Consider the following 23,636-nt stretch of genomic DNA (forward strand, 5'->3'; position numbering starts at 1 on the left):
CGCATGGATATTCAGGGGAACCCCGCCGTCAATTTAAAACAAAAATGACGTGCGGTTCCCGGTAAATATCCATAACCAGACCCTTCAGGTCTGGTATGGATATTCAGGGGAACCCCGCCGTCAATTTAAAACAAAAGTGACGTGCGGTTCCCGGTAAATATCCATAACCAGACCCTTCAGGTCTGGTATGGATATTCAGGGGAACCCCGCCGTCAATTTAAAACAAAAATGACGTGCGGTTCCCCCTAAATATCCATAACCAGACCCATTATCCGAGCACGTTGACCTGGCCGGCCGCAGAAAAGAGGGGGGACAGAGTGCGGCCCCCCCTCTCTCCTGAACCGCACCAGGCCACATGCCCTCAACATGGGGAGGATGTCCCCATGTTGATGGGGACAAGGGTCTCATCCCCACAACCCTTGCCCGGTGGTTGTGGGGGTATGCGGGCGGGAGGTTTATCAGAATCTGGAAGACCCCTTTAACAAAGGGGACCCCCAGATCCTGACCCCCCCCCTGTGTGAAATGGTAATGGGGTACACTGTACCTCTACCATTTCACGAAGGAAGTAAAAAGTATTGTAAAAAAAACACACTGACACAAAAGAATAAAGTCCTTTATTAAAAAAAAAAAAAAAAAACTCCAGCGCTGAAAAATCCACTCGTTCCCGGCTTCCAGCGTTGTCCTGATCCTGCGACGGGTGCGGGTGATCTCCCGCGATGAGAAGATCCAGCGTCGGGTGATCTCCGCTCCGGCGATGTGAAGATCCATCCATCCGGCGCAGCAGCATCCCGGACCTCCTCTCACCGCTGGGCACAGCCCAGCGAATGAGCGGCTGAAGCGGTGACATTTCTTATATAGAGGAGGCAGAGCCACCCGTCACGTGACCCTGCCCCCTCTGACGTACCTCTGCTACGTCACTGGGGAAGACCATGAAGAGGAAAGACAGTGATGTTTTTTTTTTTAATAAAGGACTTTATTCTTTTGTGTCAGTGTGTTTTTTTACAATACTTTTTACTTCCTTCGTGAAATGGTAGAGGTACAGTGTACCCCATTACCATTTCACACAGGGGGGGGGGTCAGGATCTGGGGGTCCCCTTTGTTAAAGGGGTCTTCCAGATTCTGATAAACCTCCCGCCCGCATACCCCCACAACCACCGGGCAAGGGTTGTGGGGATGAGACCCTTGTCCCCATCAACATGGGGACATCCTCCCCATGTTGAGGGCATGTGGCCTGGTGCGGTTCAGGAGAGAGGGGGGGCCGCACTCTGTCCCCCCCTCTTTTCTGCGGCCGGCCAGGTCAACGTGCTCGGATAATGGGTCTGGTTATGGATATTTAGGGGGAACCGCACGTCATTTTTGTTTTAAATTGACGGCGGGGTTCCCCTGAATATCCATACCAGACCTGAATGGTCTGGTTATGGATATTTACCGGGAACCGCACGTAATTTTTGTTTTAAATTGACGGCGCGGTTCCCCTGAATATCCATACCAGACCTGAAGGGTCTGGTTATGGATATTTAGGGGGAACCGCACGTCATTTTTGTTTTAAATTGACAGCGGGGTTCCCCTGAATATCCATGCTCAGTAAAATTAACGTCCGTTAACATAACGGACATTTACGGAGACATTTACTAACGTCCATGTGCCATAGACTTCAATGTTAAAATATAACGGACGTTAATATATCCGTTACTTGCAACGGACAAATAATTTACAAAAAATAGTGCAAGACCCGTCACATATTCCGTTATAACTAACGTCCGTATGTTATAACGGACTATTACGGATCTTTACGGAACATAAAAAAATCCCATAGACTTTAATGATATTTTATAAAGGACGTATAACTTCCGTTTTTTAACATTATCTGACGGATTTTAAAACGGATTATTAAAACGGATTTATTTTGTAGTGTGAAAAGGGCCTAAGGATGAAGTGATTAAACTTCCAATCTGTAGTTGGTCTTTGTTTGAGTACCCGCTCAATGGCTTCTAGACCCAATTTGTGCGGAATACTGTTGTATAGCGATTCTACGTCTATAGTTACTAGGATAGCATCTGGGGGTATGGTTAGATCCTCCAGCATCTGAAGAAGATGAATTGTATCTCTAGTATAAGATGGTAGATCAAGTACATGGGGCCGGAGGTAGTGGTCAATTACTTGACTGACACCCTCGGATATTGATCCATTGCCTGATATGATTGGACGTCCAGGCGGATCCAGTAGGTTTTTGTGCACCTTTGGTAGGGAATACATGGTCGGTTGTCGTGGGTGCTGTGTTCTAATAAAGTCCCAGACATCTTTGATAATACTGCCATTACTGTAAAAATTGTCCACAAGCTCATAGAACTCCCCATTGAACCTATCCACAGTTGCTGCTGTGATTTTCTTATAGCATTGTCTATTATTCAGGATTTTAAGGCACATTCTCTCATAGTCAATGTTGTTCATTAGAACCACATTTCCGCCCTTATGAAGTTAGATTCGGGCTATTTTTAAGGGTTTTCAATGCATGTTGCTGTTCAATGGTCAGATTTCTGTGATTATTGTCCTTTTTTAGCGTTTCTAATTCTTTGGAAACCTGTTTGACAAATAAAGAAATCGCTGGATTAAGACTCAAGACAGGAAATTTGTTAGATTTCCTTCTAAAGTTTTTAATTTTAAAAATATTGCCTTCCTCAATTTCCCCATCAGCTTCCTCCCTCAGTTCCTCTTCCCATGCTTCATCAAGTGAGGCATTCTCCTGAAAAAGGAGATTTAAGTCTCGTAAGGCTCTAAAATCAGCCGCTTTGAGATTAGGGGCCACTTCATCTTCCTGTTTTGTATGTTTGTAATAGAGACCTTTGTAAAAAAGTCTTCGTGCAAATAGGTTAATATCCTTGATTACCTCAAAGGAGTCAGTACTATTTGTGGGGCAGAAGGAAAGTCCAAGACATAAAACTTCCTGCTCAACTGCTGTTAGAGAATGTGAGGATAAATTTATGATGTTATTATGTTCTCCTCTTGCGGTATCTCTACTGCCAGATCCATGGTCATCTGTGTTTGGAAAAGTGGGGGCGTTGATAACACCCCCTTCTTCTCCAAAAAATTATCTAAGGGGGTACGTGAGACTTTCGAGATAGGCCCAATGTCTTTACGGGGAAAAAGTTTACCTCTATTTGAGGGGGAACCCCTAGTGTTTCCACTAGAAGCCCTCCTCGCCAGGCTACCTCCCCTTTCATTTTGTGAGAAGGATACCTGGGAATCCGTGGTGGATTTTTTGCTGGTTTGTTGGACTTCTCCCTCTGTCCCATGTTTCGAGAAGGGACCCTTTCTCTTGGCCGACGCCCGGCTTGTATGTGAAGAAGCTGATGAGGAAGAGTTAGAGGGTGCATCGGACAAATAATCATTCTGTTGGACATTGGGTTTTCTAGAATTTGTGTTTTTAAATTTTTTGTTGTTTTTGTCTTTATTCCATTTGTATGCCCTACCTTCACAGAAGGCGTTCTTATCTCTCCAGTACTTTTTTTCTTTTTTAATAAGAATCTGTTTACTGAAATTTTCTAGATGTTCCTTTAGCTTATTTTCCTGTCCTATGTACTCATCCAGAGTTTTTAGGGGTGTGAGGCGGGCGTATATTGATTCAATTTCTTTATCTAGAACCTGTAGTTGTAATCTGTATTCATTCTGTAGCAATTGCATTAAACTTTTGGAACATTCATTCAGACTGCTTTCCCAATTAACTTTTAATTCTTTACTGATATTTTCAAGTATCAGGAAAATTTGGATCCTCAATCTGATCGGATTGATGTGTTCACATATGTATCTCTCCATAGACTGGATATGCCAATGTAAGGCTGATTTTTTCTCCAATGTTTTAGTTAGATTAAAGAAGAGGTAAAGCAGATCTGAATCCAATTGTTCCTTCCCCTGGTAGTTCCGCTCTATTTGAGTCATTAACTCCTCCCATTGTCCCCCTTGTAAGTCCCCCATGCTGTAGATGGGTATAGACAACCCCAAATATAGACCAAAATGAGGAAAAAGCCACCCCAGGGGAAGAGGAGAGGGAACCTGCCTGGGGAAACCAGAAACCCTTTTCAGGATTTACCTGGATTTAGTTGGATTTTGGACACAGGATTCCCACTCACTGGTGGTAAGTTTCATGAACTGCTTGGAATACAATTTCCAACCGATGAATTGATGCTTAACACTGGCATATTTCTATACAAACTGATGAGAACTTTATGTTTCTCTTTCCTATTCCCCTGGGGTGGCTTTTTCCTCATTCTATCTCCCTTATATAGGTTTTTCAACGCCACTCAAATTGAACCAATTGGTTCTATCCACTCTATGAGTGAAACCAAATAGGGACCTCTCTGTATGGTGCAGCCTGCAATAGGAGACATCTGGGTCCCAGGACATCGGGGGGCATTTTGGTCCACCCCCTTTGGCGCGGAATTTTTAAACAATAGGTGAGATTTTTTTCACTAATATATGTGCTTTTTCTTTGTTTGATGAAGAAGGTATATTATTATATGTGCTGTTTCTGTATTTAAATGAAGAAAGTACAATGTTATATTGTGAATGTATTTAATATTTACATTATTTTTTGATCTACTTCAGATGTAATACTTGTTTATGCCATGATGAAGAATGCGTAGCATTCAAAACGCGTCGGCTTTCAGCTACAACTTACCTCCCTAATTTGGTGATGGTACCGTATGCCGGACAGTATTTGCATCATTCACGATTTGTATAATGTACATTCATGTAATTTTTGAGATATTTTTGTATATGCTGAATCTATTTTTGTAATAAATTGATATAATTTTTTATACATTTTGAAACCTTTTTTGTGTTGCCTACACAATCCCACTCCATGAGGTATATTCAAATAATTTCTAGCTAATAAAGGGTCTGGAGGATATTAGTTATGAGGAATGGTTGCGATTAGGGATGAGCTTTGAGTTCGAGTCGAACATAAGTTAGACTTGAACATCGGCTGTTCGATCGTTCGATGAAGATCAAACTTTATGGGCCATCACAGCCCATAATTCGATGAAGATCGAACTTTATGGGCCGTCACAGCCCATAATTCACTGCGTCGTCGCAGTGCATTGCTGGCTGATGATTGACCAAGCATGCACTATGACCCGCATGCTTTGGCCAATCACAGCGCCGTCAGCACAGAGAGCCATGATTGGCCAAAGGTTGTCTTTGGCCAATCATGGCTCAAGGGGATAAAGTACACGCCCCAAACTATAAAAGGCTGCCTGCATGTCGACCTTGTGTAGTGTGTTGCGGCGTTGAGAGATAGAGAGAGACGGTGTCATTTCATTTCATTTAGGTAGATTTAGAAGGCAGTTGATTCAGTGAGCTCCAGTATATTTAGTATATATATATATATATATGCATTCCAGGCTTTGTATGTGTGTGTGTATATATATATATATATTGGCCCGGATTCACATACATCGGCGCATATTTATGCCGCCATAGCGTATCTCCTTTGCGCTATGCCGACGCAACGCAGAGAGGCAAGCATGGAATTCAGGAAGCCAGTGCTCCCCAAGCTGCGTCTGCGTGGCTTAGATTTCGAAGGCATAAGCCGGCGTAGGTGGAAGTGGGTGTGACCCCATGAAAATGATGGTCCGAGCATGGAACAGTGTTTTACGCCCAGCGTATCATGAACGGCGCATGCGCAGTGACGCGGACGTTTGACAGCACCCCTGTGCGCATGCTCACAGCTACGCCGGCGCAACTTCCTGGGATACGCCGGCCCACCGGCTTACGCCGAGCGCATAAATTCGCCCAGCCATGTGCCCATCCAGCGCAAAAGTACATCCGTTTGCTTGTTTCCCCCCTGGAGCAAAGTACTTTTGTTGAGCCATGGCAGCTGCTAAGGAGAGGAGGAAGAGAAATTTCTCTATGGAGGAGAGGGCTATACTGATATCTGCAATAGCCAAATATGATGTGTAGCACCATGGTGCCCACAGTGCCAAGACCAGCAAGGCACGCAAGAGGGATATCCTGGAGAAGATCACCCTTGATGTTAATGCCCTTGGGCATGAGACCAGGACCCCCGACGATATCAATAAGAAGATAAATGATATGAGACGTCGGGTCTGGGATAAGCTGGCCAGTATGAGGAGGCACGTCAGGGGCATGGGAGGAGGACCAGCCTCATCTCTGAGATTGACTGATGAGGAGGAGGTCATCGCCAGCTGTCTGGAGCGGGAGCAGGTGGAGGGCATTGAGGGCTTTGACTCCAGTGACCAGGACTTGAGGACAGGTATGTGTTTTTTTTTTTGCCCCATTCGGTGTGTAGCATGTGAAAGGGTGGAAGGGAACATGTGACAAGTGTGTGGGTCCACCAACATGTGAATGTTTTGTGAAATCCATAGATGTGCTGGAGGGAGCTGGGCCGTCGTCTGCCGGTGTCCGACCCATGCCATCCCCGGAACATCTTGTGCCTCAGCCTGACCCCCTGGGAAGCCTGATAATATTGGTGGAGGGGAGTGCCCACACCTCTCCTCTAGAGGTTGTTGTGGAGGAGCCGGTGGATATCCACCAAGAGGAATGCCTCTATTATGAGGAGCCTTCCACATTCCCCGGACCCTCAGACACCTCCCCGCCCATCAGGGGAACCCCCTCCAGGGCTACCCCATCCAGGGGAACCCCCTCCAGGGCTACCCCATCCAGGGGAACCCCTTCCAGGGCTACCCCATCCAGGGGAACCCCCTCCAGGTCTACCCAGTCCGGACAGGAACAAGCCACTCCATCCACCTGGAAGGCTATACGAAAGACCAGGGGTGTACCCGGAGCCCTCCAAGAAGGCCCGGCAGACACACCACCTGGGTGCTTTAGCAGGTGACCTGCGCCATGTGGCAGACAGCCTGGCCTCCTCAGCCAAGGCCCAGGCTGAATGCACATTGGCTGTGCAGGGCACCGCAGCCACTGTGCAGCAGTGCCTCACGCAGCAGGCTGAGCAGAGCAGCTCCATCTCTGACAGCCTTCAGGATGTGAGCGCTAACTGCGCTGCCATGGTGACCTGCATGGGTGACCAAGCCCAGACCCTGGAGGCCATGCGGCAGCACATGGTGGCAGGGGGTCCCTCACCATCTGGTGACCTGGGCTCTAATGTGCAGGCCAGCCTGGAGCGACATACCCTGGCCATTGGGGAGCTGCCGGCCACAGCAGCAGGCCTCGTGGCAGAGGTGAAGAGCCTGGGAGAGGCTATACAGGCCAACACTGCTGCCATCGAGGCGGAGGGAAGGCAGACCAGGCGCCACCAGCGGCAGACCACCACCCGCCAACTGCAGATGCAGGTGGAGACCAACTCTGTCCTCACCCGCATTGCCCTTGCATTGGAGGGCATGCAGCCGGCATCTGCCAGGAGTGACAGACCAGGGGGGTGATCCGCCACCTGGAAGGAAAAGACAGGAGGATGTGCCCCGACCCCGTGTCTGCATCATGGGGTCGGACAGTCATGCCTGGACACGGTCACTCACCAACCAGCCAGCTGTCCCTGGTACACGTTCTGTTCGAATTCTTTGGGATGGTGCTTTGACGGTATATGTAGCTGTCGTGGCTGCCCTGGGGTTTGGCCCGGACGTGCCATATGAGGCATTGGGCATCGGGCTATCACCCTGTACGTTAATGGAATGCCACTGCTTACGATTGCGGTAATATGTGCTCTGTGGCACTGGGGGGGGGGCGTAGTGGCACATGTGTGGCAATCAATAGCCCCCACATGTGCGTGGGAATCCGGCAATTCTGTAGAAATCCTGCATTGCCTTCTGCCGCAGATGCTCATGGGTGGGTTTGTTGATGTGGTGGGGACATGCGTGTGGAGGATTGCGGGACAACCGGTGCACACATCTGCTCATGGTGGATTGTGACATCCCAGACACGACTCCACTTGTAGGTTGGAATGAGCCCCTGGCAAGGAAATGGAGTGTTGCCAGTACCTTGACCAGTGGCTGCACTGCATGTGAGCGTGTGTGTCGCTGGTGATTTCATCATGCAGGACTGTGGCTATTCCAAGATGGCATCAGGGCTGAATCTGAAGATGCGGTACACGACTTACAAATTGGTACTATACAGAGCAGTACTGACTGCTCCATTTAATATCCAGGCCTGATACGCAAGGTTCTCTCTCTCTCTCTCTTTCATCAACCTTGTCCTTCCCAGTTTATGTTGATGATGGCTGTGTTGGCTGGAAAATAAAGCAGTTAGAAAAAAACCTTTATTCACTGTCTGGACCTTCGCTCACTGTTTTGTTTCTACAACTGCACCCCTGGGCCATATCAAGGTAACTCAATATGCCGATCCCAAAAACAAACCAGCGGCTCCTTTGGGGGTTAGCGCTACACTTTTAATAACATTTTTGGTTCTGGCACCAGCAAAAGAGCCTAAGGCCCCATTTTTCTGTAATTACAATTTTTCTGTAATACTTTGCAGCAGGGCTCATTCCTGCACTCCAACTAGAGTATCTGTGAGAGGTTGCAGTGTTGTGGCACCATGACCAGAGCCTAAAGCCCAATTTTTCTGCCCTGTTAACAGGGGCATGTAATTGTAATTTTTGATCTAATATTTCAAGCAAGGCCATTCCTGCGCCCACCAAGAGTTGTGAGGGCTTAGAGTGTTGTGGCACCACCACTACCAAAGGCCCAATTTTTTCTGCCCTGTTCAACAGGGGCATATAATTACAATTCTTGATATAATAGTTCACAGCAGGGCCCATTCCTGTGCCCACCAAGAGTAAGTGTGAGGGCTTACAGTGTTGTGGCAACACCAACACCTAAGGCCCAAATTTCTGCAGAGTATATAGGGCAGGCCCCTACTTTCAAACATCCAATTTACAAACGACTCCTACTTAAAAGCGGAGGAAGACAACAGGAAGTGAGAGGAAATCTACCCCTAGGAAGGGAAATTCTCTCCTGTAAGAGTTTTAATATGGGAAAAAAGGTGTCTCCTCTTCCACTGATGCTTTATCACCAATCCTTGTTTTCCTAAAAAAAACAAATTTTCTAAATCCATTTGTCATTGGACAGAAAGTGAGGTGAAATCTTCTGAAGAGGGGCAGACAGCAAAAACAAATTATACAGGGGTGATAACCCTTCCCTAGGATATCCAAAAAGCTTAATAAATATATTTTTTGGACTGGAGCTACACTTACAAATGTACCTGTTCCAAATTACAAACAGATTCAACTTAAGAACAAACCTACAGTCCCTGCCTTTCTTGGGACAGCCTGTATACTGCTGTTAAGAAGAGTATATAGGGCCTGTGGGCCCCACGCCTTTTCTTTTTTAATTTGGGTGCGGGGTTTCCCCTTAATAGCCATACAAGACCCAAAGGGCCTGGTAATGGGCTGGGGGGAGGGGGTTACCCATGCTGTTTTTCTCAATAATTTTCATCTATATTGCCGGGACCCAACATTACATTAAAGCTGCAAGCAGTTTTAAATAACTTTTATTCCTTTAGAAATGTCATTTTGTGCAGGGACTGTTCTAAACACGGGAAACACATGCCACTTCAAGGCATACTATAGACACCCCCCCAGGTACGATATTTAAAGGAATATTTCACTTTTATTTTTTCACTTTAAGCATCATTAAAATCACTGCTCCCAAAAAAAACATTAGTTTTTAAAACTTTTTTTGCATTGATACATGTCCCCTGGGGCAGGATCCGGGTCCCTAAACCCTTTTTAGGACAATAACTTGCATATTAGCCTTTGAAATTCACACTTTTGATTTCTCCCATTCGAGTCCCATAGACTTTAATGGTGTTCGAAAGTTCGCGCAAACTTTCCGTCAGTTCGCATGTTCTGGATGCAAACCGAACCGGGGGGGTGTTTGGCTCATCCCTAGTTATGATCACTGAACTTATTCTCTCTGGAGAAGAGATGCTTGAGAGAGGATATGATTTCAATTTGCAAAGACAGTACTGGTGACCCCACAATAAGGATAAAACTTTTTCACAGAAGGGAGTTTAACAAGACACTTGGTCATTCATTAAAATGAGAAGAAAAGAGGGTTTAACCTTAAACTACATAGAGGGTTTCTTTACTGTAATGCCTCGTACACATGACCGTTTTTTCAGATGGGAAACTTGTATGAGAGCTTTTCGTCGGGAATCCCGGCCGTGTGTATGCTCCATCGCAGTTTTTCCGACTGAAAAACTGCCGGACAAAAAAAGAGAGCAGGATCTCTTTTTTCCCCATCAGGAAAAAATCCTGGCGGGAAAACCGTTTGTCTGTAAGCATTGAACTTAATTTTCTTGGCTCGTCGTAGTCTTTTGCGTCACCACGTTCTTGGCAGTGAAAAGTTCACCAGACTTTTGTCTGAGCGTGTGTATGCAAGGTAGGCTGAGAGGTGTTCTGTCGGGAAAACCATCAGTTTATTATCCGACGGGAAGACCGGTCGTGTGTACTAGGCATAAGAGTGGCAAGGATGTGAAATTCCCTTCCACAGTCAGTTCACTGTTGAAGTCAACACTGACATCCACCTTTTAGCAATCATCTTTCTTGTCATAAACAATGTCTTTTGCAGAAATGTTGTAACAAATTCTCAAATATGTATTTTTTTTTTGCTGCTGTGACCTGACCTTCTGTTAGGCGGTGGCTATGTTTGTTCTCCATAAACTTACTGTCTGTAGGAACATTGCCACCTTCTCTTTCTCACTCCGGAGATGGACTAGGGACTATGGACTATGGAATTTGTAATGTGAATAGAGCAATGCACGTGACCGCAATTAACATGCATTACTTGTTCCAAACAAATGTAAGTGAGGGGTGGGAAAAGAGGTTTGGGAATTCCAGGAGGGTATTACAAGGAGGCAGAAAAACACAGAAAGAGACAATTTCATAAAAATAGGTTACAGGGCCATTAAAGTGGATTCGTATAGATTATTTATTATAGATGATTTTATTTTTATAGATTAAGAATATTTTTTACTGTCACTTTAATGCAAATAACTTTGACAAATCACTTTATCCATGGATTTTCTTTTTTGCAGAAAACATTCTGGGGACTTGTGACACCTCGCTCATGGTCCTGCCACTTATGACCAAAGAACCAAATACATTTCTAGAAACTTTCCATACGTAAATTGTATGCCCTATGCACAGAAAAGTCCAAAACATTTGCCATTGACTGGATGTATGGACCTTATTGTACAGATCACTAAAAATCCCTTACATCACAACAATCAGTTGTACTTCTGCAAGCAAATGTGTTTTTTTCTAGTCAATGTACCCTATATAAAGTATTAAAAAGTAACCTAATACAAAGCCTCATGTATCATTAAGGGCTTAGTGTCAATAAAATGCCTTATTGTCATCTTTTGAATGTTCCCAAATCCTCTGTACCCCCTCCAACTGGAAGAGTAACACAACCACCGACCGTAAGTCTTTTGGCTCCACAAAATGGAATAAATAAATAAAATGGAAGACTTAATCCTCACAGCGCAACACAAAAACGCGAAAAATATTCTAATCTGTTCTGAGGAAGGGGCAGCTCTCCTTTAAATATGAACTCATTTGCCAGGTAACTGCTCTGGGACGCTTTTACTCCTATATTTTTATGTTCGTTGGAGCGCCCCTACCTTACAAACAAACAAAAGTCACTGCCCCTACTGGTTTTTGTGGGCTTGCAGTGACTGTATGCACAGTTGAAAAATAAAGACATCTCTTTAAAGAAAATTTTGGAGTGCGGCTGTCCAGCTTTTGTTCTTTTGTTTTTTTGCTATTACCGCATTGCCAGCACCCTGGTGGTTCAACAACCCCTGATCATCACGAGGCTCACCTGGAGCGGTGAGAATTCTGTCTGCACATGGAAGCAAAGGTGCCAGTGCGCTGCCTGACCACAATGACATAAATACAACAAACAAAAGTCACTGCCCCTACCTATGACTGGTCTATACAATAAGGAGCGCTGCAAAGGGCGCATATACATACAAAAACATGGAATATCCAGGCTCAAACTTACCGACCAATCAGCAACCAACCAAATTCACCTGTCTAACAGTGTGCGTTAAAAACAGAGGTTTAGTTGCACGCATTTGCAAATGCATGTGTTTGTTGTATTTATGTCATTGTGGTCAGGCAGCGTACTGGCACCTTTGCTTCCATGTGCTGGTGTGCAGTGTGCTCCTGCCCCTTTAATGAGGGCTGGGCTACCTCCAATCACCTGCCCCTTATCTATCCATCAGCAGTCATGTGCTCCCTACTGAGGAGACTTAAAATGCAATGTTATAGTTAGGACTGCAGTATACAGAGAGCCTTGACGGGGCCTGCAGCTTATACATGCAATGACATTTTAAAAAAACATTGTTTTTTACAACCCGAAAAATTATCGTGTGTATGCGGCATCATATGTATAAAAAAGAAAAAATGGAATGGGTAGAGTGATTCCCCAAATGGTCCATACCAAGTGACCGTTTGAGCTAGATGGGAATTTGATACTCTTCTCATTGATAAAGTTTAATTGATTGATCTCCTGACTTTATACAATCTTTTTCCACGTCTAACTTGTATTTACAGTTTATTTGTCTATATAATTTAGATTCTTGTACCGTTACTTGTCTCTGTACTAATGATCTGTAAACCTGGAGCTGCCATCTTCTGGTTAAATAAAATAATTGAAAAAATATAATGCCTTATTGTTACAGTAAAGTAACTTGTATCATAAATAATTTTTTAATTTTGTGGATAAGGACCCTTTCACACATGCTGTCCAATCAGGTCCGCCTCTGTCCGTTTTTTCAGGTGGACCTGATCGGATGCTCCATTCACCCCTATCGAGCGACAGATGTCAGCGGTCACATGTCCGCTGACATATCCGGCGCTATCCACCAAATCCAGACTGATGGAAACCCTATTTTACATCTATCTGGCGGATCAGATGGAATCAGATGAAAACGGAAAAGGCGGATGTTTTCATCTGATCTCCATAGAGGAGAGAAGGGCTCTAACAGGTCTGTCTCTGCACAGTGAGCGGAGACAGACCTGTCATCCGCCTGCTCAGCGGAGATTAACGGATCAATATCTGCTAAGCAAGCAGAGTCCGTCAAAACAGACAGCCTGTGTAAAAAGGAGCCTTAATGATGGAGGTATATACGTGTCTTTTAGAACTGACATAGACTATGAAATATACTACAATTTTAACTTAATCAATCAATGGCCTGAAACTAGAAACTGATTGCTTGTACTTAGTTTTGACTGTAATATAGAAATATATACTGTATGTGAAAATGTGCTAAATTATTTGTATATCTTGGTCAGTACTATAATTGTTAGGTCTCAGAAGAGGCTGTACATAAAATGAACCAGATATCTACAGACACAAAGTTGAACCTATAATCATCTATGGCAGGGGTGGCAAACTCAAATTCATCGGGGGCCACATCAGCAGTATGGTTGCCCTCAAAGGGCCGGTTGTATAGGACTATGCATCTACTCTTTATTATCATAAATAATTGCCTCTGCATTCAATCACTACTGGCTTTAATAATAATGACAAAGTACATGGGTCAGGATTGCGCTAAGTACACAGTGCAGGGGTTAGGATTGCGCTACGTACAGAGTGGAGGGGTCAAGATTGCGCTACGTACAGAGTGGAGGGGTCAGGATTGCGCTCCGTACAGACTGCAGGGGTCAGGATTGCGCTATGTACAGACTGGAGGGGTCAGGATTGCGCTACGTACAGAGTGGAGGGGTCAGGATTGCGCTACGTACAGAGTGGAGGAGTCAGGATTGCGCTACGTACACAATGCATGGGTCAGGTGTGCGCTAAGTACACAGTGCATGGGTCAGGATTGCGCTAAGTACACAGTGCATGGGTCAGGATTGCGCTACATATACAGTGCAGGGGTCAGGATTGCGCTACATACAGAGTGGAGGGGGTCAGGATTGTGCTACGTACACAGTGCAGGGGTCAGGATTGCTCCTAAAAATTCCTCACATGTGTACTCTCTCCTACCTTCCTTCATGGCCCAGCTCTGGTACCTCCCTGTATAGCAGCACGCACTTCATTAACACAAGCCTCAGGACGCAGCCCGCTGGATGGGGGAAAAAACTGCCAAAAAAGCTGGAAGGCTGGGGAGGCGGGGTGGAGGCGGAGACAAGGCGGAGGTGGAGACAGGGCAGAGGAGGAGGCGGAGACCAGAGCGGCATCGTAAGCTGAGATGGGTGGAGACAGAGCAGAGGAGACGGTGGAGACGGAGAGAGGATGGAGGCGAAGACCAGAGCGGCATCGTAAGCTGAGATGGGTGGAGACGCGGCGGTGGAGGCAGAGACAAGGCGGAGGCAGAGGTGGAGACAGAGCAGCACAGTAAGTACAGTATGGGGAAGATGTTTATTCCTGTGCTCAGAGACTGACTGGCCACGCATGCGCTAATTTTCCGCTCTGTTTGCGGGACTGAGGGGGGATGTTTTCTCTTGCTGGGATCCCAATTTGCCAGATAAAATGAGGTAACGGATGGAGGCTGCTGTGCGGGCCACATTACAAGGCCCTGCAGGCCAGATTTTGGCCCGCGGGCCTTGTGTTTGCCACCCCTGATCTATGGTATGCCATTATTAAAATTTGAAGCATTTAGATCCAAGTTCTACTGTGCCCTAGACATGTCAACCGCTTCTACTGAACATGCAGATGTGTCATCAACATGAATATAAATTTCTTTATCGTACACCACGGGACACAGAGCCTTAAATCATTACATAATGGGTTATATGTTCACCAGAGGTGATTAGACACTGGCACAACCAATTAAAGACAGTTTCCCTCCATATAACCCCTCCCATTAGGGAAGTACCTTCGGGGACCACTCCATCTCACAGCAGGACGCTGTCCCCACCCAGAATGAGAACGGACCCTGCCTGCTACTGGCCGTCATGAACATCCTGCTGTCATGAAAGGTACCATACCAAGCATCACACACAGCTTCCTACAGACAGGCACTGCAGACACAGGAGAGGCTGCAGACAGGGACGGGGCTAGAGATCCCTCTCTCCCCTCCCTCTCTCCCCCCCTCTCTCTTCCTCTCCCCCGCCCTCTCTCTCTTCCTCTCCCCCCCGCCCTCTCTCTCTTCCTCTCCCCCCGCCCTCGCTCGCTATTCCTCTCTCTCCCTCCCTCGCTCGCTGTTCCTCTCTCTCCCTCCCTCTCACCTTCCCTCTCTCCTCCTCCGTGTGTCACGGAGATGCAGGCTGTGTTACAGAGCCGGTGTTCCTGATCGATACCGCCCCACCGCAGCCGCTCTGATGTCCTGGGTTGGGAGGGGCAACTGGTGGCGAGTAACTTTCAAGGCCTGGCTAGTGGCTCGTGACTTCAAATTTTGAGCCCTGGTCTAAGTAATACAATGCTCACATTTTTTATAAGTCTCATACTACACTGGATTCTTTGGGAAACATACTGTATCTTCCAGGGGTCAGTCTACATCAACCGTGCTCAGAGGGCAGGTCGACTGGTTTACCAATTGAGATCTTTGTAACCTCATAAATGGTAACCTTATCCAACAAAAGATTGGATAGATTGTGCAATGCTTATCTCAGGTCTATGGCCAGTTTAAACAAATGGAAATTAGGTTGGACTAGAGTGGAAATTGCTACATGCAATGTTTCTTTACTGCTTGTAATACACACGTGTGACATCATGTTAGTAATTTAACCACTTAAGCTCCAGAAGGTTTTACCCCCTTTATGTCCAGAGCATTTTTTCTATTCGGGACTGCGCTAATTTAACTGGCAATTGCGCCGTCATGCAACACTCTACGCAGATGAAATTTATATATTTTTTTCACACAAATAGAGCTTTCTTTTGGTGTTTGATCATCGCTGGGTTTTTAATTTTTTTTTTATATATGTATAAATGAAAAATTTCGGAAGAAAAAATATATATTTTTTACTTTCTGCTATAAAACATATACGATAAAAAAAATCGAATTTCCATGTCTTTGGAAGAAAACAAAAAACAATAAGTGTATATTAATGTGTTCAAAAGTTATAATTATAAGCAAAGCATCTACAAACTATGGTGTATATATACTGGCTCCGCCTACACAGCTGCATTATTCATTCACAGAGTACTGTGAATGCATGAACTACAAGTCCTATTTTCCACTGCAGCAGATTAGTTGTAGTTCTCAGTGAACTGAAAGGGTGCTGGTGAGTAGTTCATTGATTATTTCTGGACTTCCGTAACTGTCTGCCTGTATGAGAGGTATGGGCAGACAGCTGTACTGAGCATCTGCAAGAGCCTCACATTGCACCTGCTGATCAGTGGTGCAATGATCTGCAGGCTCCTGATGTTCTGTCACAGAGCAAGAGAGAGATCTGTGATTCCTACTAATCAGGAACACAGATTTCTCACACATAGGGAACACGTTTAACCCTTTGATCGCCCCTGATGTTAACCTCTTCCCTGCCAGTGTCATTTATACTGTGACAGTGCATTTTTTTTAGCACTGATCACTGTATTGGTGTTACTGGTCCCCAAAAAGTGTCACGTAGGCCCCGTACACACGAGAGGATCGATCCGCTGGAATTGATCCGCGGACCGGCTCCAGCAGATAGATCCCCTGGTGTGTACGATCCAGCGGATCTGTTTCCGCGGATTTTTGTCCCCGGGGATGGATTTCCAGCGGATCCAAATTTCTTGACATGCTAAGAAATCGATCCGCTGGAATCCAGTCCAACGGATTGATCCGCTGGTCTGTACAGACTCACCGGATCAATCCGTCCGAATCCATCCCCCGCATGCGTCGTAATGATTCGACGCATGCGTGGAATTCCTTATATGACAGCGTCGCGCACGTCGCCGCGTCATCATCGCGGCGACGACGCGACACGTCACCGCGGACGGAATTCCGCGGGGATTTTGATCTCATGGTTAGTACAACCATGAGATCAAAATCCGCCAGAGGATTTATCCGCGGAAACGGTCCCCCGGACCGTTTCCGCGGATAAATCCTCTCGTGTGTACCCGGCCTTAGTGTACAATTTGTCCACCGCAATGTCACAGTCCCGCTAAAAATCGTTGATCTCCACCATTACTAGTAAAAAAAAAAAAAGTCCCTAAATCTATGCCATAGTTTTCCTTTGAAAACGACTCGTCAGCGGAACCGGTCAGGTGATCACAGGTGGTGACGTCATTTCGGGCCGGTGAGATGCAGGTAGTTCGGCCAGTTTGGTTTTTACATTCTTTTAACGTTTTAATGTGAGTGGAATACCTGGAATTTTTGATTTTATACAATAAACACACAGAATTACGCTATATAGCTTCTTTTGCCATTTGTACCCATCCCTGGAGGTTTGTTAAAAACAACACCTTTTGTAGCTGGACGTACAGCCTGTGGAACCACAGAGCCCAGCAGTCCTCATAATGTTTACACAATTCCCAATGGGATTCCGGGATTTCTGATGGCTCAGGGAGGACAACGCAAGCTGCAGTGACACAGCCTGTGGGACTACTAAGCCCAGCCACCATCTCAAAGCGTATCTGACTTCTGTTATGGGAGTCCAGGATCTCTGGTGAGTGAGAGGGCACATTTTGCACTGATGTTTGTTTTTCCCCCATTGGCACTTTATACTGCTATCTGATTAAGTTGAAGTTGCACTGGAAAAACTTCTTTGGTGATGTATTAGTATAGTATATGGTAGCGCTCTTATTTTGTTCACATTTTTAAAGGCACATGCACTTGTGCAACCCTTAATTCTAGTAATCAAGTATTTTTCATCATCACATATTCCTTTATTACCACTTGTTTAGCTCAGGAATTCACGGTGTTACACACTATTTACCTACAATCAATATACGCTAATTGGGATTTTTTTTTACTAAAAACATGTAGCAGAATACAAATTGGCCTACATTGAAGAAATTCAATTTCAACATTTTTTTTATTTGATGTGTTTTATAGCAGAAAGTAAAACATATAATTTTTTTTCAATTGACGGTCTTTTTTGTTTATAGCGCAAAAATTTAAACCGCAGAGGTAATCAAATATCACCAAAAGAAAGCTCTATTTATATGGGGAAAAAGGACATACATTTTGTTTGCGTACAGCATTGCACGACCGCGCAATTGTCTGTTAAAATAACACAGTAACGTATCGCAAAAAATGGCCTGGTCATTTAGGGGGTAAAACCCTCCAGGGCTAAAGTGGTTAAGTTTGTCTACCAGGTTCCAGGGAAGAAAGTGAAATATCAGATTAGTTTGGGATCGTAAGGTCAGAATGACACATAATTGCTAGTTTTTTCTTGGCATCAGATCATTTGCATACATGGCTCAAAGTTCCCTTTAATTCCAAAGGTTATTGGATTTTGTGTTGACAGCAGGATTAAGCTTGCCAGAACTCTGGGCCATTTGAGGGGAAGGGAGAAAGGAGAATAAATAAAGGAAATAGGAGGCTTGATAGCCTTTCACTGAATGAAATTGAGCTTAGAGGACCTTTTCTACTTTTTAACTATCAATCTTTGTAGTAAAACACCATGGCGGCTACTGAGGACTCACCAGACTCCACAGTACGGAACAGGAACCACACCAAAGACCAAACCTGCGCAGAACAAAATGGTAATTACTTCTCGTGTTTAGGTCTGTTTTATATATATATATATATATATATATATATATATATATATATATATATATATATATATATCACATTTATGAATTCTGTGCTGTCAACAGTGCTTCTTATACATATAATAGTTTACTAAATTACCGGCACACTGAAGACAAATATCGGCCTGGTTCACACTAGTGCTGATGCATAATCATGTGTTTTTGTAGTGGTTTTCCATGCTTCAGGAGATGGAGACTAATAGTTAAACACAAAACCCTGCCAAAAATGCATGTAAATGCATTTTTCATGTGGTCCAGTTAAAGTCTATAGTGCAAAAAACACACTATGCTGTACCAAAAGAAGCACCTGCACCTTTCCAAAATGTTGCATTGATGGGAACAGGCACCATAGAAAATAATGGGATTTCCATTGTTGTGCATTGCCGCACGACAGCAGATGCAGGAGAAATTATGGACTTGTATTTACAATATATATATATATATATATATATATATATATATATATATATATATATATATATATATATATATATATATATATACAGTATATACATACACACATGTGCGCGCCTGCCCACATGTGTGTTTGAAGGAAAATTTATTTTTAGGGAGCTGGGAACTTTTCTCTTTGTGTTATCATGACGTGCGTTCACATTTAATACAAAGTAGGGTTGTCCCGATACCACTTTTTTGAGACCGAGTACAAGTACCGATACTTTTTTTCAAGTACTCGCCGATACCGAATACCGATACTTTTTTTAATGTCATGTGACAGTGGCAGTCATTTTTTTTTTTTTTACTATTTTTTTTTACAATTTTTTTTTTACAGTGATTTTTTTTTTTTTTTTTTTTTTTAGGGGGGCGTGGGGGGTGAATTGTCAGTGTGTTTTTTTTTATTTATTTTATTTATTTTTTTATATTTATTGCAATTTTTTATTTTAATTTTAATCAGCCCTGTTGGGAGGCTTTGGTGAGATTTCAGGGGTCTTAACAGACCTCTGGCATCTCCCCTTTAAGACAGAGAAAGGGACTAGGGAAACAGATTCCCCAGTCCCTTTCTCAGCAGCTTCAGCTGAAATGAATGGAGGGAAGCTCCTCCATTCATAAACTGAAGCATCGTAAACACAGGAGGTTACGATGCTCAGTTATATGAATGGACAGAGTCGGTAATCACTGACTCTGTTCATTCAGAAAAGGTAGGAGCCGGGCTTAGCAGCTCCTACCTCCGCTCTCCCCCCTGACAGATTGAGGGGGGAGAGCGGCACGGACGGGGACGGGATGGATGGAGAGAGACTACAGGGACGGACGGGGGGGAAGAGAGAACGGGACGGACGGGGAGGAAAGAGCACTGCATGGACGGGGGGGAAGAGAGAACGGGACGGACGGGGGAAGGGGAGGAAAGAGCACTGCATGGACGGGGAGAGAGAACGGGACGGACGGACGGGGGAAGGGGATGAAAGAGCACTGCTTGGACGGGGAGAGAGAACGGGACGGACGGACGGGGGAAGGGGATGAAAGAGCACTGCTTGGACGGGGAGAGAGAACGGGACGGACGGACGGGGGAAGGGGAGGAAAGAGCACTGCATGGACGGGGGGGGGGCAAGAGAGAACGGGACGGGGGAAGGGGAGGAGAGAACGGCACGGATGGACGGGGGAAGGGGAGGAGAGAGAACGGCACGGACGGACGGGGGGAGGTGAGAGAGCAGCACGGACAGGGGAAGACAACACTGACCATGGGGGAGAGAAGATTTGCAACTCCCCTGCCTGCCCGCTCAAGTATCGGGTGAAGCATCGGGAGCATTTCCCCGAGTACAAGTACTCGGGGAAATGCTTGGTATCGGTCCCGATACCGATACTAGTATCGGTATCGGGACATCCCTAATACAAAGGATTGCAAAATTAGACAACAGCATACGTAACATGCGTTTTCATGTTTTCATGAACTTACTTTACTTAAAGTGGAAAATGCATTAGAGAAAATGCATAGATGGGAATCAGTTGAGAAGCCCAAGTAATATTTAATGTACCGCCTGAAAATCAAGGGGGCACATTATGAAAAATCTTTGCATATGCTATATGCTCAACTCCCTAGCACTGCTCTAATGCTTAGATTCTGAGGCCCTGTACACACGATCGGACAAAACTGATGAAAACGGACTGAAGTTCAGTTTCATCGGTCCAAACTGACCGTGTGTGGGCCCCATCGGTCAGTTATCCTTCGGTCCAAAAATTTAGAACTTGCTTTAAAATTCAACCGATGGACCCCTAACCGATAGGTCAAAACTGATGGTTAGTACGCAAAAGCATCGGTTCCAAACCCGCGCATGCTCAGAATCAAGTCGACGCATGCTTGGAAGCATTGAACTTAATTTTTCTCTGCACGTCGTTGTGTTTTACGTCACCCCGTTGGACTCGATCAGTTTTTGAACTGATGGTGTGTAGGCACATCAGACCATCAGTGGGTACATCATGGGTTAACCGATGAAAACGGTCCTTTGGACCGTTCTCATCGGATGGACCGACTGTGTGTACGCGGCCTTAAACATGCTGCAAACAGGGTATTAGCAGAGTAGTCCTCATGGCAGTTTATTCGATTCTATACTTCACTAAAGGAAGATGCTTCACTGCTAACAGCCAGTCAGATGATGACTGTCTGTTTTCTAGTGCATGTTAAAGTATAAAACTATTGGATTGCTTATTACTATGGGTAATACAGACGTTTTTTTTATCTGCGATTGTAGAATATGTATGATCTGATTTATTCATAATTTTTTTTCTTATTTATAAATGTACTAGCTATATTTTATTCTCACTCCATTCTCACATATAGTAGTGTGTGTGTGTGTGGGGGGGGGGGGGGGGGGTTCACTTAAGGAAAAACGCTACTTATGTTATACAAAATTATGGAGATATACAGTACTGTGCAAAAGTTTTAGGCAGGTTTGAAGAAATGCTGTAAATTAAGATTGTTTTAAAAAATATAGATTTTAATTGGATGTGATTGGAGATATAGGACTTTTAAGGTGTGTCACATAAAAATTCACTCATATTTAGTATAAAAATATACAAATATGTTATTGAAAAAACAATATCATAAAAGTATTGAAAACAGTATAATCATGGTCATCGGTACACACATCCTGTTACTGACAATGAGTCACATACAAATGTACGTCTATTTATTTCAACATGTTTCGCCGGAACGGCTCTTTTAGGAAAGAACATTTACCTCAACATGAACGTGGGGGTGACATTGACAAGAAGCCCCTACAATTGAAGACAAGGTGGATATACTTGTTACATCAGCTACAAGCCTTTCTTGTGACTGATGCCTGGGCTGCTAGATGGTTCTTTATTTTCTTTTTGGATTTTATATTATTTATTATTCTTCATTTGTTGTTGTTTCCATATAGGTTGTGATAATTGCCTGATATGAGTTTCCGTCCTGTCGCTTGCCTCTGCCCGATTGTCTTGGGGTATTATTGATGTCTTGGATGTGTGCGCTCATTCGATGTCCGAGAGATGGCCCTTGGAATAATATTGCCAGTGCTATTCCTCCGTTAAAGGAGGAAAATATAACAAATAATATGTTGTATTATGTGTACACCGTGTGTACTGTATATTATGATGTGCCTTTGTGGAGGTGTATGAATTTAATGTAAATTATGTAATGTATTTGCATGGCTGTTTTTACCTATTTACAGATCAACTGGGTGTTTTTTTCCCCCTCTTCTTTTTTTTTTTTTGAGGTTTGCTGTGCACCAATGATTTGATCCTGCCCTTTTGCCATCAGATTCCCATACAGACGCCCAAGGGTGTCCACTGGGTTTTCCTCCTTTCCATTTGGGTAACATCCTATGGGAGGGAGGATTTTCCCCCTTGTCATGGCTTCCTGGAGGCATGATACGCGGCCATTCAACATGTACTTAGGGGGAGGGACATTTTACAGCTCTCCGACCCCTCTGTGCAGACACCATCTATGCCGTAGCAGGCTGAGTGGTCATGGTCCGGATGTCTTTTGTGACTTCCGCTTTCTGGGTGTCAGTCTCTGACACGCGGACCCTCCTCTTTTTGCGTCCGCAATGTGTCATCGCGGCATGAAATCACACTCCACATTTTGACGCAACGGGGAGAGCTATTTAAAGCCCACATGGCGACAGCCATGTTGGGATCATTGGGAGCCTCTGTAAAGCTCGGACAAGATTCAAGGTAGATATCGGTGCTATGGGGGGGTTGGTCTTGATGCAGGCATGTGGTGCAGAGTTTGCTGCCTTGAGTATTCAACGTTTTCTTTTCTCCCCTCCTTGTGCCCTTCTTCCTTTTCTGTCTCTGTGCAGATTGTGCAAGTGATCTTTGGACGGGCACTAGCATGTTAGTGTGGGCACATACACAGGTGAGACCATACAGGAAAGGAGGTTATGAATAATATGATGCAATTGGCTATAATAGTCCCTGACATATATTTCTGTGATATTTCAGATGCTTGTGTCTTCCCCTCTATATCAATAAAACAACGATAGCTTTCCGGTCCGCTTAAGGCTCCTAGTATACTTATTCAATTATAGGTGGGATTGAGTCGAGTGAAGTTTAAGCTTTAAAGCCTGTTATGAACTTTTATGCTCTACATATATCTATTTGTCTGACAATATATAATATATATTGCAGGCTGTGGGACAGATTCACAAACAATTGCATGGGCGCAGCGTATGTGAGATACGCTACGCCGCTGTAACTTACTGTTCCCAGCTTCTAATCCACAAAGAATTTGCGCCGTAAGTTACGGCAGCGTAGTGTATCTCTCGTGGCGTAATGGCGCGCAATTCAAATGCGGCTAGTAAGGGGCATGTTTCATTTAAATTAAGCACGTCCCCGCGCCGAACGAACTGCGCATGCACCATCCCTAAATTTCCCGCCGTGCATTGCGCTAAATGACGTCACAAGGACGTCATTGTTTTGACGTGGACGTAAATTACGTCCAGCCCGATTCATGGACGACTAACGAAATAAATTGTTTTAAATTATACACGGGAACGACGGCCATTCTTAACATTGAGTACGCCACCATATAGC

General features: G+C 44.7%; 2 protein-coding genes across 3 annotated transcripts in view; both read left to right on the forward strand.

The window, feature by feature from the left end:
- Positions 1-11,327, forward strand: part of LOC120929305 (sterol O-acyltransferase 2-like) — a 243,464-nt gene extending 232,137 nt beyond the window's left edge. The window contains exon 15 of the mRNA XM_040340633.1: positions 11,005-11,327. Coding sequence (XP_040196567.1) covers positions 11,005-11,026 — 22 coding nt within the window. The 3' untranslated portion in view covers positions 11,027-11,327. The remainder of the gene's footprint in view (positions 1-11,004) is intronic.
- Positions 11,328-18,296: 6,969 nt separating this feature from the next.
- Positions 18,297-23,636, forward strand: part of LOC120929306 (sterol O-acyltransferase 2-like) — a 180,299-nt gene continuing 174,959 nt past the window's right edge. Inside the window, exon 1 of one of the 2 annotated variants that reach the window (XM_040340636.1) lies at positions 18,297-18,554. In XM_040340636.1, coding sequence (XP_040196570.1) covers positions 18,473-18,554 — 82 coding nt within the window. In that variant the 5' untranslated portion in view covers positions 18,297-18,472. The remainder of the gene's footprint in view (positions 18,555-23,636) is intronic. The other variant, XM_040340635.1, reaches the window with a different exon arrangement.

Source organism: Rana temporaria, chromosome 2, assembly GCF_905171775.1.
Source record: "Rana temporaria chromosome 2, aRanTem1.1, whole genome shotgun sequence".
NCBI classification, from domain to species: domain Eukaryota; kingdom Metazoa; phylum Chordata; class Amphibia; order Anura; family Ranidae; genus Rana; species Rana temporaria.